This window comes from Ctenopharyngodon idella, chromosome 24 (genome assembly GCF_019924925.1).
Source record: "Ctenopharyngodon idella isolate HZGC_01 chromosome 24, HZGC01, whole genome shotgun sequence".
NCBI classification, from domain to species: domain Eukaryota; kingdom Metazoa; phylum Chordata; class Actinopteri; order Cypriniformes; family Xenocyprididae; genus Ctenopharyngodon; species Ctenopharyngodon idella.
Window position 1 is genome coordinate 8,353,819 of NC_067243.1, and position 15,230 is coordinate 8,369,048.

Consider the following 15,230-nt stretch of genomic DNA (forward strand, 5'->3'; position numbering starts at 1 on the left):
AGAAACAAAAGGGTTTTACAGCTTAATGCCATTTTAACATCCACTAAAGCCTTTTTAGTTTAGTTCTTTAGTAAACCCTCATGTGCTGGACTGGAAGAACTTAGAAATCAAAATACTGACATTAAGAACCAATGAAACATCAAAAACTTTTAATCTTCAAACAACCAAAGTTTTGGGTCGGCAAGGTTTATAGTTTTACAAGATTTACACAGTAAATGGCCTCCAAATTCCCCAGATCTCAATCCAAATGAGCAGTTGTGCTGCTTCATATTTTATTGGAAACCGTTTATATATATATATATATATATATATATATATATATATATATATATTATATATTTTTATTTTTTTTTCCAGTTTTTTTTAAATTTATGAATAGATAATTCAAAAGAACAGCATTTACTTAAAAGGATTACTTCACTTCAGAATGAAAATTTCCTGATAATTTCCTCACCCCCATGTCATCCAATATGTTCATGTCTTTCTTTCTTCAGTAGAAAACAAATTAAGGTTTTTGAGGAAAGCATTCCAGGGGATCAGCAATTTGAAGGTCCAAATTACAGTTTCAATGCAGCTTCAAAGGGCTCTACACGATCCCAGATGAGGAATAAGGGTCTTATCTAGCGAAACGATCGGTCATTTTCTAAAAAAATAAATAAAATAAAAACGTATATACTTTTTAAGCACAAAAGTGTTTACAAGCAAACGTGCAAAGGCTAAGCCAAATGCATCTATGCGTCAGATACATCTAGCATCTGACGCTGGGGGTTGCAGCCTTTAGCCTCCTTGTTAGAGCGTCCGACTTCCAAGCCAGAGACCCAGGTTCGAGGCCCGCGCATAGTGGGGCAAGTAGGATCTGGGTGAGGGGTTACATTGGTACCTTTATTTTTAAGAATGTAGATGCAAACAATCTATTTTTCCAGATGCAGACACCAATTCAGTTTCTTAAAATCTCATATTTTTTAATTTCATATACAGAATTCACATCAGTCACAAAAAAATTGGTACAATCACAGGTCAATAACCTGAAATAGAATAAATATAAGAACTCTTTGATTAGTAAATGCTATTAATAGTGTTAATTGTAATAGTGATGTGACTATCAAAGTGTATAAGAAAACTACAGTCTATATATTAATGTCATTATTTCTGTTTAGTAGTCAACAGCTCTAGTCATGTTAGTGCTAAACATTTTGACTAAGTTGTTATTTTTTCGTGCTTACATGTGTAAAATACTTGTAATGGAAGCAAGCTACTAAAAGCGGTCTTTAGGGTCCTTCTTAGTGTGCCCGCTTCCCATGCTGGAGACGCCAGTTCGAATCCCGATCGGAGCGGGTCGAGTAGGACCGGTTACATTTGGTGCCGTGACCCGGATGGGGGCGAGTGTAGCAGAGGCAAGCTAGTAAGAGCTGTGCATGTAAACCTCACTCCCCTGGACTCCCATGCCTGAGATGCCGGTTCAAGTCCCGTTCGGAGCAGGTCGAGTAGGACCCGTTACACTTACACCACCCTTTTTTTCGCATCCTTTTTTCTAATTAATGTGTCTAAGAAACAGCTGAAGGAATAGCTTCAGAAAAGTCTGTTATTGCAGAGACATACAGTAGATCGGGTCTGGTAATGCCCTGCCATGGTGACTCCAAAATACCAGGATGTGAGGAGCGTGAGGTCAGGGGGTCGGCGGTTACCATGGCAACAGTGTCTACATTCAGAGTCACAATAATGCTCAGTGTTCCAAACAGAACCCTTCTGTACGCCAGCCAGTATGATGTCACGGTGATGTCATTCCGAAGCGGCTCTGGTTTCAGTTCCAAAAACGGCTTGATTCTCGAATATTATCTTAATATCCATTGTAAATCAGTGACTGCAGAGCTAAAGAGGCCTTGGCTTTGTAGTTTCATGTGATCTGCTGTCAGTCTGCCAAAGAAGGAAAAAGCTGTTAGTATATATCACAGCATGAGCGATCTGACAATTAAATTTCGTTTGAGCTTCAACAGATACCACTAATTGGAAAACTCGTGCACTAAAGTGTGCATGCTGTCTTCTCTGGACAGCTTTAACCAAGTTATTAAAGAGAAGGTGATGGGTCATGAATGCACACACACACATACACACACTTTTTGCAGTCGGGACTCTTTTCAAGCTCTGTTCAGAGAAGCAGCACGACCGGCACCTGCTGTTCACAAAAGCACAGTAAACAAACTGACATTCAGGAACATTTTATCTTGATTACCACAGAATATTAGGGTATTAATTACCAATGTGATGAGCGATAGAATAGCATGCACTGCTTTTGATGACTTTCTTTTTAGGTTAGTAATCATCCTGGAACTTATTATGCCTTTTTATGCCTTTTTTTTTAGACATGTTGATCATTAGAAATACTGCTTTTAGCATACTATATAAGTATATTTTTGTTTGAACTATCCCTTTAATAACACTAAATAATGCTCTAATTTGAGTTTACAGACACGTCAAGTTCTGTTCTCCAGATAAACATTAAACTTGGTTTTAAGCAGTAATGTAAAGTCTCTCTGGAGCCGTGCGGTAATGTGCTGTGTAATCTAAATGTAATACCGCAGTCTGCTCCTCTCATAAGCTGCCTCCTTTTACACAGGGTTATTATGGGTAATCAGTCCAGCCATTATAGCCCTTCATCACGACCGTGTTGTCGTGAGGTCTTTCATCATGCTTTTTTTTTTTTTTTTAAACCTGCATTATAGCCTAAAAGGTAACATTAGTTATTATATTCTGTTGTCTGTTAATGTATATGGCTGCATAATGCCAGAGGCATTATAGAGAATGTCTTTTCCGTGAAATAACTATTTAAATTGCTCTCTATTCATCAAATAAAGGCTTCAGATGTTTTATATGGCAGGCTACTTTATAGAGATAGTTCACGATGGTCATGTAGTCAGCTAGTCTGACAATCAACTAGTTGATTTATGAGGTTGATTCAGTGACTTAAAATTATTTAAATAAAAAAATGGCTATATATATCATATACTCTGTACTTTTATTGTAGTTAGTGGCAATTTAATATTTTGTTCACTTATAGCACCACCAACAGGCGCAATCCCACCACTTTTTTATGTGTCCTCAGAGTGTGCCCATAAATATCAAATTTGGTGAAAATATCTCATTTTGTTTAGGAGTAATAGACATATATATGTATGAGTACATAAAAATTGACCCATGCATGACTTTGATTGCATTTTTTTTTTTTGCCAGTTAGTGTCAAAATTTTGGCATTTGGGGTGTAATTTCCTGCAGTGGTTTTGTCTTGATCGGACTAACAGGTTTCGAAGATATTTGTTTTAATGCTAAATCGCAACGTTGCACAAACCATAAGGCGAAACCTAGCATGTTAGGTGTCGTTGGACTCGGCAAGGATCCCATGAAAATAAGTCAACCACATCAAAAGTTATGAGCATATGAATATTTGATTTCACCACTAGGTGGCGATGTCTCGAAACTTCTCAGGCTCCTTCAGGGCATTGTGCTGATGACCCATACCAAGTTTTTTTTTAATGATACGTTAATGCATTCAAAAAATACAGCATTTTGCTACAAAATGCAAAATGGCTGACACCCAAAATGGCTGATATGTAAAATTGGATATCATTCAACTCGGCATGCTGCCCTGAATCTTACAAGACCAGTTTTATAATTTTATAATACAGGTGTAAACAGGGTGTAAAACGTTTTGAGCTTGTCCACTTTCAATGACTTCCAGAGATAGTCGAAAACGCATTCGATCGGATTGCTTTTGTAGTGTAGAAGCTCATGTGGTTGAATGTGTCTGAACAGCACCTACTCTCCTCTAATGCATATTTGTCCCAGGAACTTTTTTTCCCTCAGACCTGTTGTTGTCTGCGTCTAAAGTACCGTGAAGATTTGGCAAACCGTTCGGAAGTTATAAGCAAAAATAGCCATTTTTTTCTATCTCCAGACCAGTAGGTGGCGCTGTGCCAAAACGCAGCATGTAGCCTCAGGTCATGCTTGTAATGACATGTACCAAGTTTGGTCTGAATACGCTAAAGCATTGCAGAGATATAGCCTCGCGTCCAATTTGGCATGCTCTTCTTCGAATTTGTTTGCGCGTTATCGAGAATGGTTGGGTTTATCAAAAAGCTTTTGATAGCTTTTTGCCAGCATAGTCTGAAGATGATCTGATTTTATTTACATGAAAATTGGAGCAACTGTCTAGGAGGAGTTCGAAAAAAGTCGTTTTTTTGGCGGGAAAAGTTTCATGACAGAAAATGACGTCATAGGGTGCAATCGAATCGTATTGAGCCAAGGAATCAGAAACTTTGGACAAGTGGTGGCGCTAGAGAGTTTGATCTAGAGACATCAAATTTGTTATATTTAAAGTTGGGACTCTTCTTTATCAGTGTGCCAAATTTCATAACTTTCCCGAAAGTGGTTCTATGGGCATTCTAATACATATAAGTATATTAGTTTATATTGAAGAGTACACATTCAACATTACAGCAACTAATTACAGCAGAAGCAAAAGTTTGGTCCAGTCACTGGAAGTGACTAAGCATACTTTGCTTTTTTTTATTTGAAATTTATGGCTGGTAAATTTAAAACAGACAAAAAACCAAACCAAACAGAACATACTGTCAGACTCATTACTGTTGTTTTGCTACTAACAGTCTCAATTTTTTCTTTCTTTTAATGTCCTCCTCACCTTTACGTGTGGATTTTGATTGGCTGGCAGCTACTGTGGTCAGATCCGCAGGAAGGCCCACATACACTCCTCCATAGTTCCTGCACAACACACATTTAGATCTCAAACACTACACATCCATTATTATTATCCTGACTCAGTCTCATATTGATGTTTTCAAAAGACTGTCTAACCTTCGTTTCTCATCATCTGGTGAAGGTTCTTCTGTCCTGCATCAAGAGAATAAAGATGAAGCCATCTCTGATTGACACATCTGCCAGATATCAATACATGCATGTACTTAATCGTATTTTATTATGTCAATGCCCTCTCTGCTCAAAAACACTTCATACCGTATTCAGAAGCAGTTTTCATCTCAAGACCCTGTTGATGGACTCTAATAAGAGCAAGGTATATTTTGTAAAGCCTGTTCAATAGATTTTAGTGCACATTCAGTTTTCACAATGCTTTTGTCCACTGAAAATGCATCTTTCCTTAAAAAGCCGACATGAAACCGAAGACTTTTATTCTCTATTGTGACGCATATCCAAGTGAAACGGCTTCAAATGTTGAGCCAGACTTGATTTTGTTCTTAAGGAAATCATTGGATGGTTGTGATTTGCCATTGGTCGATCTCATGTGAGTGACAGGGCTGCGTCCTAAGTCACATACTCTCTTTAGTAGGTATGTATTTTGAGTAAGTAAGTACTTCATGACTGGTAAAAAAGTATGTTCTATATAGTATGAATGTAATCTGGACTATATCTACCATGTTGTCATTATCATGTGACCTATCAGCGGCAGTTATGTCGCATCACTGCCATTCACAAATCCCCTCCCGTGGCCTCATGGGATAGTAAAGTGTCCATCGTATGCGCATTTCAGAAGTAGTAGCTCGTCCGTGTACTTTTTGCCGACTCTTTTATGAGTACTGTGAATTCTGACATACTGTTTTTCACGTACTATGTAGTAGGGAAGTATGCGATTTCGGATGCAGCCGAGATGTCGCTGCAAGAGGGAGGGGTAGTTATTTTGATTAAAGATTATAAGGGCACAAAATAATTTCTCTAATTTCACTATGGAGATTTTAAATAGGATTTTACTTATGAAATCTAATCTAAAGCTAAATGGTTTCACTCAGTAAGCGACAGCAGGTTCATTTCGCTGAGAGTGGAAAATCGTTAAATATTTCATACGGTGAGCATTTATTGAACTCCTCTGTATCTTTTTATAGATGTCAAATGCTAAAAGCACTTCAAAAAGAAGTCACACGCTGATGTCATAACAAAAATCTGCTGTCTAAACACGCTCGGGCGTTTTTCCACTGATGGCACAGTTGCCGTCTGCTGTCTTTGACAGTAAACTGGGGGGGGATGGGTAATGATTGTTGATTGGTTAGCATGTGTTTGGACCCTCAGGGGCCCATGTGCACCACAAAAGCTGCTGTACAGTTAGCTGGAACAGGCCGACTGATTCTCCCCCCGGATTCAGTGAAAAACATCTGTGTGTATATGCCGTGTTGAGCTGTTCTGTACCAGTTGTGCTAATAAATTCAGCTCAGCGCTCCATATTCGCAATGTTATTCATTTCTGTCGGGTCAGCGGGGGACGTTAGTGGTCGTGACATTCATTCTGCGGCTCAGATTCATGAATATGGTATGTTTGGATATGTCGTAAATTAAATTACTCACACATCCTTGGCAGATTCTGGACCTGTAAAAGACAGAGAAGAAAATATAATTTATTTTTTAAATAATAAAAAGTTTTTAAGTCAACATTAAAGTAAGAATTTTTTTTTTTCGTAGTCCTATATAAATATAAGTGAATAAATATATATATACTTTCAATTAATAGTTGTATCCTCAGACAAGAGGTCAACAGGCCTTAAACTGGAGGGCCGTTGAGGTCTCTTCACCTTCAGCTTCTCCTCTGTGTTACATAATGTGCTAATCACACAAGCCCTGCTGTCAATCAAGGGCGGACATCATTAACACAGAGCAGAAAAGCTGAACATCACACAGGCCCTGTTTCCACCTGGTATTAAGATGCGTTTTGGTTGATCGGATCACAAGTAGACGACACTAAATACAGGTGTAAACGGGGTCTAAAAAGTTTTGAGTTTGTCCGCTTTCAACCACTTCCAGAGGTAGTTGAAAACGGATTGCTTTCCTAGTGTACACGCTCATGTAGTCGAATGCGTTCGAACAGCCACTAAAGACCGCCTACTCTTTGCTGACCTAATGCCGGTCAGCCAGACGGGATTTAAACTTTGTCAGCTGAAGACCCAAGTTTGGTTTGAAGACAAAAAATGTACCAAGCACAATGTTCTCTCACCATTCCTGATTTCTAACACGCACTCACAGCGATCAGTCTTGCTGCTGTCAGAGCAGAAATGAAAGCTGATGCTCTCTGTATGTTTTTCCGTCGTTTCTATGCATTTATATGTAAATTGCGCAAGCATATTTTGTCCATTAGATCGAAAGATCTGAAAAAGTCCATACATTCACCATCCATAGACCCTCCCCTCGAAGAAATCAGGATAGAAGTGGTCGAAAGAGATGGCTTAAAGCCGCGTTTCCACCTAAGTTACCCAGAACAGTTTGTCCCAGGAACTTTTTTTCCCCCAGACCTGTTATTGTCTGCGTCTAAAGTACCATAAAGATTTGGCAAATTAGTCCGGTGACATAAGACTGCGCATGACTTTCCAGTTCCCGCTGGATTATGTTCTCTGCAAATAAGCTTAATTAAAGCCTGAACCTCATCGTTGCTCCATTGGTTGTATTTTTTTAAACTCCATTGTTGATTCGACAAATCAACAAGCTATTACTGCACACACCTCAAAATGGTGGTTGAAATAAAATTCTGCGTGAACTCAACCAATCAACATGTTCAGCACCCAATTCCTACTGCCAGAAGCTCCGTAACTTTGAAAAAGTACTACGTCGCGAGCAGGGACTTTCTGATGGGGAAATTTTTACCTGGAACTTCGTTTAGACCCTGGTTCCTGCGGTCGAAACACACCGAGTACCACCCCAAAGTCCCTAGTTCCTGGGGAAAGTTCCTGCGGTGGAAACGCGGCTTAAAATACCAGGTGTAAACAGGAATGTGTCTCGTCTACTTGTGATCCGATCGACCAAAATCTTATTACCAGGTGTAATCAGGGCCTAAGTTGATGGTTAATTGTCTGAAGCTAGTCTCCGATACAGTGAACAGATCTTTAAAAGCAATCCACATTGTGATTTTATATTTTCTGTGTGAAACAACAACTTGAACAACCTTTTGGACTTAATGAAACCTTAAACCTTTCTTGCTTTCTTCCCATACATTTTTATTTTATTTTTTGATGATGATGCTGGAGTATGTTTGTAAGGGGCCATTTACACGACAACGTTTTAACTAAAAACGGAATTTTTTAAATATGTTTTGGCCATTCATTTACACGACAATGGTGTTTTGGGGGCCTGAAATCATAAACTTTTAAAAAACAGCTTTCAAATTCACTTTATCTATGGTTTGTAACATTTCTTACAGATTTCTGCTCGTTGTAAATCAGATACAGATAAATTAGCACAGTATCAGACAGTACATTTATTTGAATTAGTCATACCGTCTCTCTATTAATTGTGAAGCTGTGGGTTTTAAGTAGTTACTTCAAAAGTAGAAAAATATATGCTAGAACTTTTGAATGATTATATTTTAATTTTTATATGTATATAATTTATTTTTTAAAATATATGTAAAAAATATATATCATTGTGATATATCATTTTTTTCAGTTTTAGTTTAATAATACTTTATTTCTATATATGATATATTATTTTAATAACATTTATATATATATATATATATATATATATACACACACACACATATTGTGAATATGTACGTGTATATACACATTTAAATTATATATATATATTACATTTTTATACATATAGTTATATATATATATATATGCATATGTATATATATATATATTTTTTTTTTTAAATAAATAAATAAATAAAAAGTGTGTGTGTGTGTAGCTTTTTGATTTAACAATTTATGCATCATGCATGAATTATTATGCACGATTCATTATGGTCTAATGTATTTTAAAGACTCTTGAACTACGTCATAATCGTAGTCTTTTACTTAGACTTTTTTTTTAGTGGAAGAAACCTGGAGTAAGTTTATAAATGAACTTAGAGAAAAAATAATGAGAAAAATGTGACTATTGCCTCTTTAGAGAACAAATTCCCACTGTATTCGTACACATAAAGCACACAGAAGAAGAATGACATTGACTTGTTTTTTTTTCATCAGATTCGGTTCTTTCTATGCCTGTATTGATTTTAGTGGTCACAAGAGTGATGTTTCCAGCAGTTTTATTCAGTCTGCAGTTCAATTCTGTGATTACAAACGTTCATTTGTACAGTGACTCCTAATTCACCCTTCAAGACAGAAGCCACAGTAGGTTCTCAATGAGATCTCGCTTTTCACTCTCTCTCACACAGTCTCAATGCTTTGGCCGTCGTTTGACAGAATCAACTGAGGAGTTTGAATCATTAAAGCATGTTTATCCTCTTTTTTCATCTATTTTAGACTAATGCATAACCTGAAAACTGTTTCATCAAAGTCTCTTCTCTGAGAGTTTTCTTGTCCTCAGGAAACCAAGCTAAGAAACCAGGTCAATTTTATCGGGCGGAGAAACAACCATCCATCTTGACATCTTACTCCTCGAAGGCAGGAAAGAAAAATTGCAAATGAGATCTCTTTACTGGCTCAGTTGTTTCTTCTAGATAACAATGAGACGAAATGGAGCTTTTGATTAACTCTTCTGTTACTCAGATGTTTCTCCTGAGAAAAAGAGTCCAAGATACCAAAGTCTGCATTCAAAAGATCTCAATACACTCTTAAAAATAAAGGGATTTTCACAGTGATGCCAAAGAAGAACCATTTTGGGTTCCCAAAAGAACAGTGAAAACAGTTCTTAAAATAACCATTTTTTCCCTTAGTATGAAGAACCTTTTTTGAGGCTCTTTTCTCTCCATTTAGGAGTTTAGTGATGGATATTACCATTTTGACATCTCACCTGTCAATCATTCATCATTTTCTCTGTCAGGACATGCAAGGCTAATTCTATTTTTAACCAAAGCTCATTTTGTTTGGCTCTCTTTGTCACGGTTGGTTGTAATGAAGCACACAACTAAAGGAGTAGGGAACAAAAAAATCCATACCAGAACACTCAGGAGATCGCAGAAGATAACTAACACAACCACATTAACATTGACGATACCGGACAAAGGAACTAAGGAAACATAGGGCTTATTTCTGCCTTCACGTGCTATTAGAAATTTGATAATTCCCACTTCTGAAGTCGTGATTATGAGCTTGCTGCATTCAAGAGCTTTGTTGTCAGAATGAACCGGAATCATGGAAGACACCCGGTTTATTCTTGCCTATTTATTGGGAAATCTTATTAAACCAAAATTATATTTAGTGTCCCGTGTACTGTCAACCATATAAACATACATGATGCTATCTAGATAGTCCGTTTGCTGACTGTATTATTCATATATGTAAATATGAACTACATTAATGAAAGGCAAGATGATCTAGCTGTTGTGTGGGGAAAAAACTAATAAATCATACGTCACAGCAGTATTTCTCCACCATGTTTAAAGTTTATGGCACCTCTGGAATTTGCGTATCAAAATTATTTCCGAACTTCCCAGTGGTAAACGCGACATCAAAGGGCGTTCATGTGCAATTTTGACCTAGGAAACTCGTATAATTCCGATAGCACAGGAAGGCAGAATTAATACATGAGGAGTGTAATCAATGTCAAATGGAACACGGAACAAAGGGAAACCAAAACACGAGGGGTGTGTCTCAGTCAGCTCCCTTGTTCAGAGTCAGGGCACTGATCAGGGAGTCGGCCATTTTGAGGGCTGTCTCAATCGCAAAATCCTTCCAGGGCACTGAAACGTTTGCTCCCTAAAAATTCCCACAATGCACCGTGAAAACCAGGGAGCATCGATGCTCACTATGCTCTCTTAATGGAAGTTCTGAAGCGCAAAACTTAAATCACGTGAGCCAACTCACTACACCTAACGACACGCAATGGATGTTTTTTTTTTTTTAAATACATACCATTATTTTATTACATCCTGAATTCTGGAAATGTTGGGACGTTTTTTAAATTTGAATAAAATGAAAACTAAAAGACTTTCAGATCACATGAGCCAATATTTTATTCACAATAGAACATAGACAACATAACAAATGTTTAAACTGAGAAATTTTACAATTTTATGCACAAAATGAGCATTTCAAATTACTGATGCCTGCTACAGGTCTCAAAATAGTTGGGACGGTGGCATGTTTACCATGGTGTAGCATCTCCTCTTATTTTCAAAACAGTTTGAAGACGTCTGGGCATCGAGGTTATGAGTTTCTGAAGTTTTGGTGTTGAAATTTGGTCCCATTCTTGCCTGATACAGGTTTCCAGCTGCTGAAAAGTTTGTGGTTGTCTTTGACGTATTTTTCTCTATAGGTGAAAGATCTGGACTGCAGGCAGGCCAATTCAGCACCCGGACTCTTCTACGACGAAGCCATGCTGTTGTAATAGCTGCATCATGTGGTTTTGCATTGTGCTGAAATACACAAGGCCTAACCCTGAAATAGACATCGTCTGGAGGGGAGCATATTGCTCTAAAACCTTTATATACCTTTCAGCATTCATAGTGCCTTCCAAAACATGCAAGCTGCCCATACCGTATGCACTTACGCACCCCCATACCATCAGAGATGCTGGCTTTTGAACTGAACGCTGATAAGACGCTGAAAGGTCTCCCTCCTCTTTAGCCCGGAGGACACGGCATCCGTGATTTCCAACAAGAATGTCAAATTTGGACTCGTCTGACCATAGAACACTTTTCCACTTTGAAACAGTCCATTTTAAATGAGCCTTGGCCCACAGGTCACGACGGCGCTTCTGGACCATGTTCACATATGGCTTCCTTTTTGCATGATAGAGCTTTAGTTGGCATCTGCAGATGGCACGGCGGATTGTGTTTACCGACAGTGGTTTCTAGAAGTATTCCTGGGCCCGTTTAGTAATGTCATTGACACAATCATGCTGATGAGTGATGCAGTGTCGTCTGAGGGCCCGAAGACCACGGGCATCCAATAAAGGTCTTCGGCCTTGTTTCTTATGCACAGAGATTTCTCCAGTTTCTCTGAATCTTTTGATGATGTTATGCACTGTAGATGATGAGCAAAGCCTTTGCAATTTGACGTTTTTGAACACTGTTTTTAAAGTTTTCCACAATCTTTTTACGCACTCTTTCACAGTTCTGCCCATCTTTACTTCTGAGAGACTCTGCCTCTCTTAGACATCCCTATAGCTAATCATGTTACAGGCCTGATATCAATTAACTTATTTAGTTGCTAGATGTTCTCCCAGCTGAATCTTTTCAAAATTTCTTGCTTTTTCAGCCATTTGTTGCCCACGTGCCAACTTTTTTGAGACCTGTAGCAGGCATCAAATTTGAAATGAGCTCATTTAGTGGATAAAAGTGTAAAATTTCTCCGTTTAAATATTTTTTATGTTATCTATGTTCTATTATGAATAAAATATTGGCTCATGTGATTAGAAAGTCTTTTAATTTTCATTTTATTCAAATTTGCAAAACGTCCCAACATTTCTGGAATTCGGGTTGTATATTTCAGCATAAACATACATCGCTAGACAGGTAATGAACATAATCTAGCTAACATTTATAATTTATTTACGGCTGAAATGTTGCACGTATATGTAACAAGCAAAGTATTTATCACAATGTACTTTAAATAACATTACAAGTAATGTCAGAATTGTTCATAAATACCAGTAGTGATGTTGTACAATGAGGACATTGTCACGTCGCTGGAAATAAAGTCATAAGTGTCCCAATGTGTAGTGAACCATCGTCCGTTACTGTCCTTACCAGTGCCCAAATTCGTGTACGCGATATACTGATTCACGAGCTCTGGAGCTAGGGAACTGATTGAGACGCACCCCATGATAATAAACAGAGTTGGGGAAAGTAACTTTTAAAAGTAATGCATTACAATATTGCGTTACTCCCTAAAAAAGTAACTAATTGTGTTAGTTACTTTTTATGAAAAGTAATGCGTTACATTACTTTTGCGTTACTTTTTCTCACCTGGGCTGGGCTCGCTTGTTTGATTTATTAACAACAAAAGTGAAATGAATAAGCCTAAGGCTGAAGGAAATGCAAATTAGCATAAAGTGAGATTAAATACATAAAGTATATTTGTTTAATTTAATATATTTAATTATTGCAGGTTTGCACAAATGCAGATTGCATTTCACTGTTTTTATTCATTTTGGGGAATACTGAATCTATTTTTGTGCAAGTGAGATGAGTAAATGCATATTCACATTTAGTCTAGAACTACAATAAGCATATTGTTCACTCAGCGCACACTTTATTTCTCTCAACATGAGGACAGGAGAGCTGTCAGTCAATAAATGTGAAAACAAAGTAACTTGCATTACTTATTTGAAAAAGTAACATATTTTGCTGTAAATTAAAAAGTAATGTGTTACTTTGCTAGTTACTTGGAAAAAGTAATCTGATTACAAATCTCAAGTTACCTGTAATGCGTTACACTGATAATAAACAGAACATATAACTATTACACTCTTCTTGTATCCAATCTGCATTTCAATGCAAAATGCTGATTACCCGTGAAGCGTTTTGAAATGAAATTCTCTGCACATTTAAATTCATTCGCTGGCTTCTTCAGGGGTGACAGCTGAATCATCTCCAGCTGTTCTTGCATCAGATTTTCAACATCCAGGCTTGTTCATATAACATTTATTGCTCAAATTTCATAGCTCAGGATACACAATAGTGTTCTCAGGTATGTTTCAGTTAAATATGAATGTTGTTTCTCCTGAAACTGAGACAAACAGACAAACAGTAAGAGTACAAAGGGTTTTTTCCCTCCTGCAGTGTACCATTTTTGGTTCCCAAAAGAACCTTTCTATGAACAGTTCTCATTTTTCCTTAGTGTGAAGAACATTTTAATACTCTAAAGAACCCTTTTTGCGCATTTGAAAGATTCCAATAAAGAACCTTTATTTTAAAGTGTAACATGAAGCTCAGATCATTTGGATGGCAAATATTTGAGCTCATATTGAGATCTCTGACTTTTAATTCAGACTTTTAATCGAATTTAAGCACAGTTTGAGATCTCTTCTAAACCTCTAGAGAAGAAAATGTAAGATTAGCAGAGTCTGCTTCTCTTGAGAAGCAAAAGTGCCTCTGTCACTGCCGTCTGGGAGAACCGTTTGAGATGCTGAAGAGATCGCTCACACACGCTTTCTTCATTAAGTCTATAAGCACAGGTCTGACCTGAATACATATTAGACGTGAGGGACGAAATCTCCATCCTTCACCTCTATCAGACTCTAGGAACATTCCTCCACATCTGTCCGCCGACTAATAACCGAGGACACGAGGCCCCCTGCAGGTACGAGACTTTATACACGCACTTTAACCTCCAGAAATCAAGTGTTTAATCAAACATCCGACGGCACAAGCGCGCGCTAGAATCCACAACACGACACGTCCATTGATAAAAGGCAGCGCGCGTGTACGTGAGTCACACACACTCACCTCCTGCTGTCGTGCTGGTGGCGGAGGAATTTCCACAGCCCATTTTGGCAGCTTTCCGTGTCTGCTTTGGAGGACGGATGAGTGAAGGACGGCTCTGATGTGATGCACGAGCTCCCTTGAACGCACCCTCGATCATTCTGCTGTGAGAAAGAGAGAGAGAGAGAGAGAGAGAGAGAGATGCCCGAGCCTCACATGATTCGCTCCTCTCCTCCACCCTGACAGGGTTGCTGTGGAAACAGAAGGGGGTGTGGCCAACCTCTAGTTTTACTAAGAGAAATTAAATTACCGAGTTTGCAGGAACTCCGTCCAAACAAGCTGGTTTGTAGCAATAAATACCGGAAACAGCTTTACAGGTCACAATGTAAAAGTATTTTTAACAAAATAAATAAAATAGCAAAAGTAAAAGCAAGTAAATAATGAGAAAAATATTTTTAAAATGAATAAATAAATAATCAATAAATAACAAAATAAATAAAAAAATGTATCAAGAGACTTTTGCAAAATAATTTACATTTATAATTTATAAAAATAATTATTAAAAAATATAGCCTAATTAATTAATTATATTTAATATAAATAATTTATGTTTATAATTACTGTGAAATATTCTTACAAAATAAATAAAATAGCTAGTAAAAAGCAATAAATAACAGGCTAATAAAAATACGTATTATTAAAATTAATAAATACAATGTGATAAATTAATTAAAAGACTTGATTACATTTAATTTAAATAATTAACAATTTGATTTATATAAAATAAATTTGAATCGATATATCACATTTTAACTTTTACCTCAAAGAAGAAGTTATGGTTTATGGTTATGGTTGTCCTAAAAAAAAACTTATAAATGTACCTATATAAACCTTAACTCATATAATTAT

General features: G+C 37.2%; 1 protein-coding gene across 2 annotated transcripts; it reads right to left on the reverse strand.

Moving 5' to 3' along the window:
* Window positions 1–936: 936 nt before the first annotated feature.
* Window positions 937–14,683, reverse strand: LOC127507049 (overexpressed in colon carcinoma 1 protein homolog). 2 transcript variants are annotated; one of them, XM_051883916.1, is made up of 6 exons: window positions 14,346–14,683; window positions 6,363–6,384; window positions 4,867–4,902; window positions 4,694–4,773; window positions 2,115–2,173; window positions 937–1,914 (listed from the first exon to the last, which is right to left on the reverse strand). In XM_051883916.1, the coding sequence occupies exons 1-5, from the start codon at window positions 14,479–14,481 to the stop codon at window positions 2,136–2,138; spliced, it is 312 nt and encodes a 103-aa protein (XP_051739876.1). In that variant the 5' UTR covers window positions 14,482–14,683; the 3' UTR covers window positions 937–1,914; window positions 2,115–2,135. The 2 variants fall into 2 exon arrangements, with proteins under 2 accessions (XP_051739876.1, XP_051739877.1); XM_051883917.1 differs by lacking the exon at window positions 2,115–2,173 and having other exon boundaries at window positions 14,346–14,591.
* Between the last annotated feature and the right edge of the window lie 547 nt (window positions 14,684–15,230).

What these genes read in the sequence shown, in the direction of transcription:
- LOC127507049 (XM_051883916.1), bottom strand. Translation starts at nt 14,481, where the DNA reads ATGATCGAGGGTGCGTTCAAGGGAGCTCGTGCATCACATCAGAGCCGT. An exon ending in CACCAGCACGACAGCAGGAG is followed by an intron (nt 6,385 to 14,345) that starts GTGAGTGTGTGT and finishes TGTCTTTTACAG; the next exon opens with GTCCAGAATCTGCCAAGGAT. An exon ending in CCAGATGATGAGAAACGAAG is followed by an intron (nt 4,774 to 4,866) that starts GTTAGACAGTCT and finishes TGTGTTGTGCAG; the next exon opens with GAACTATGGAGGAGTGTATG.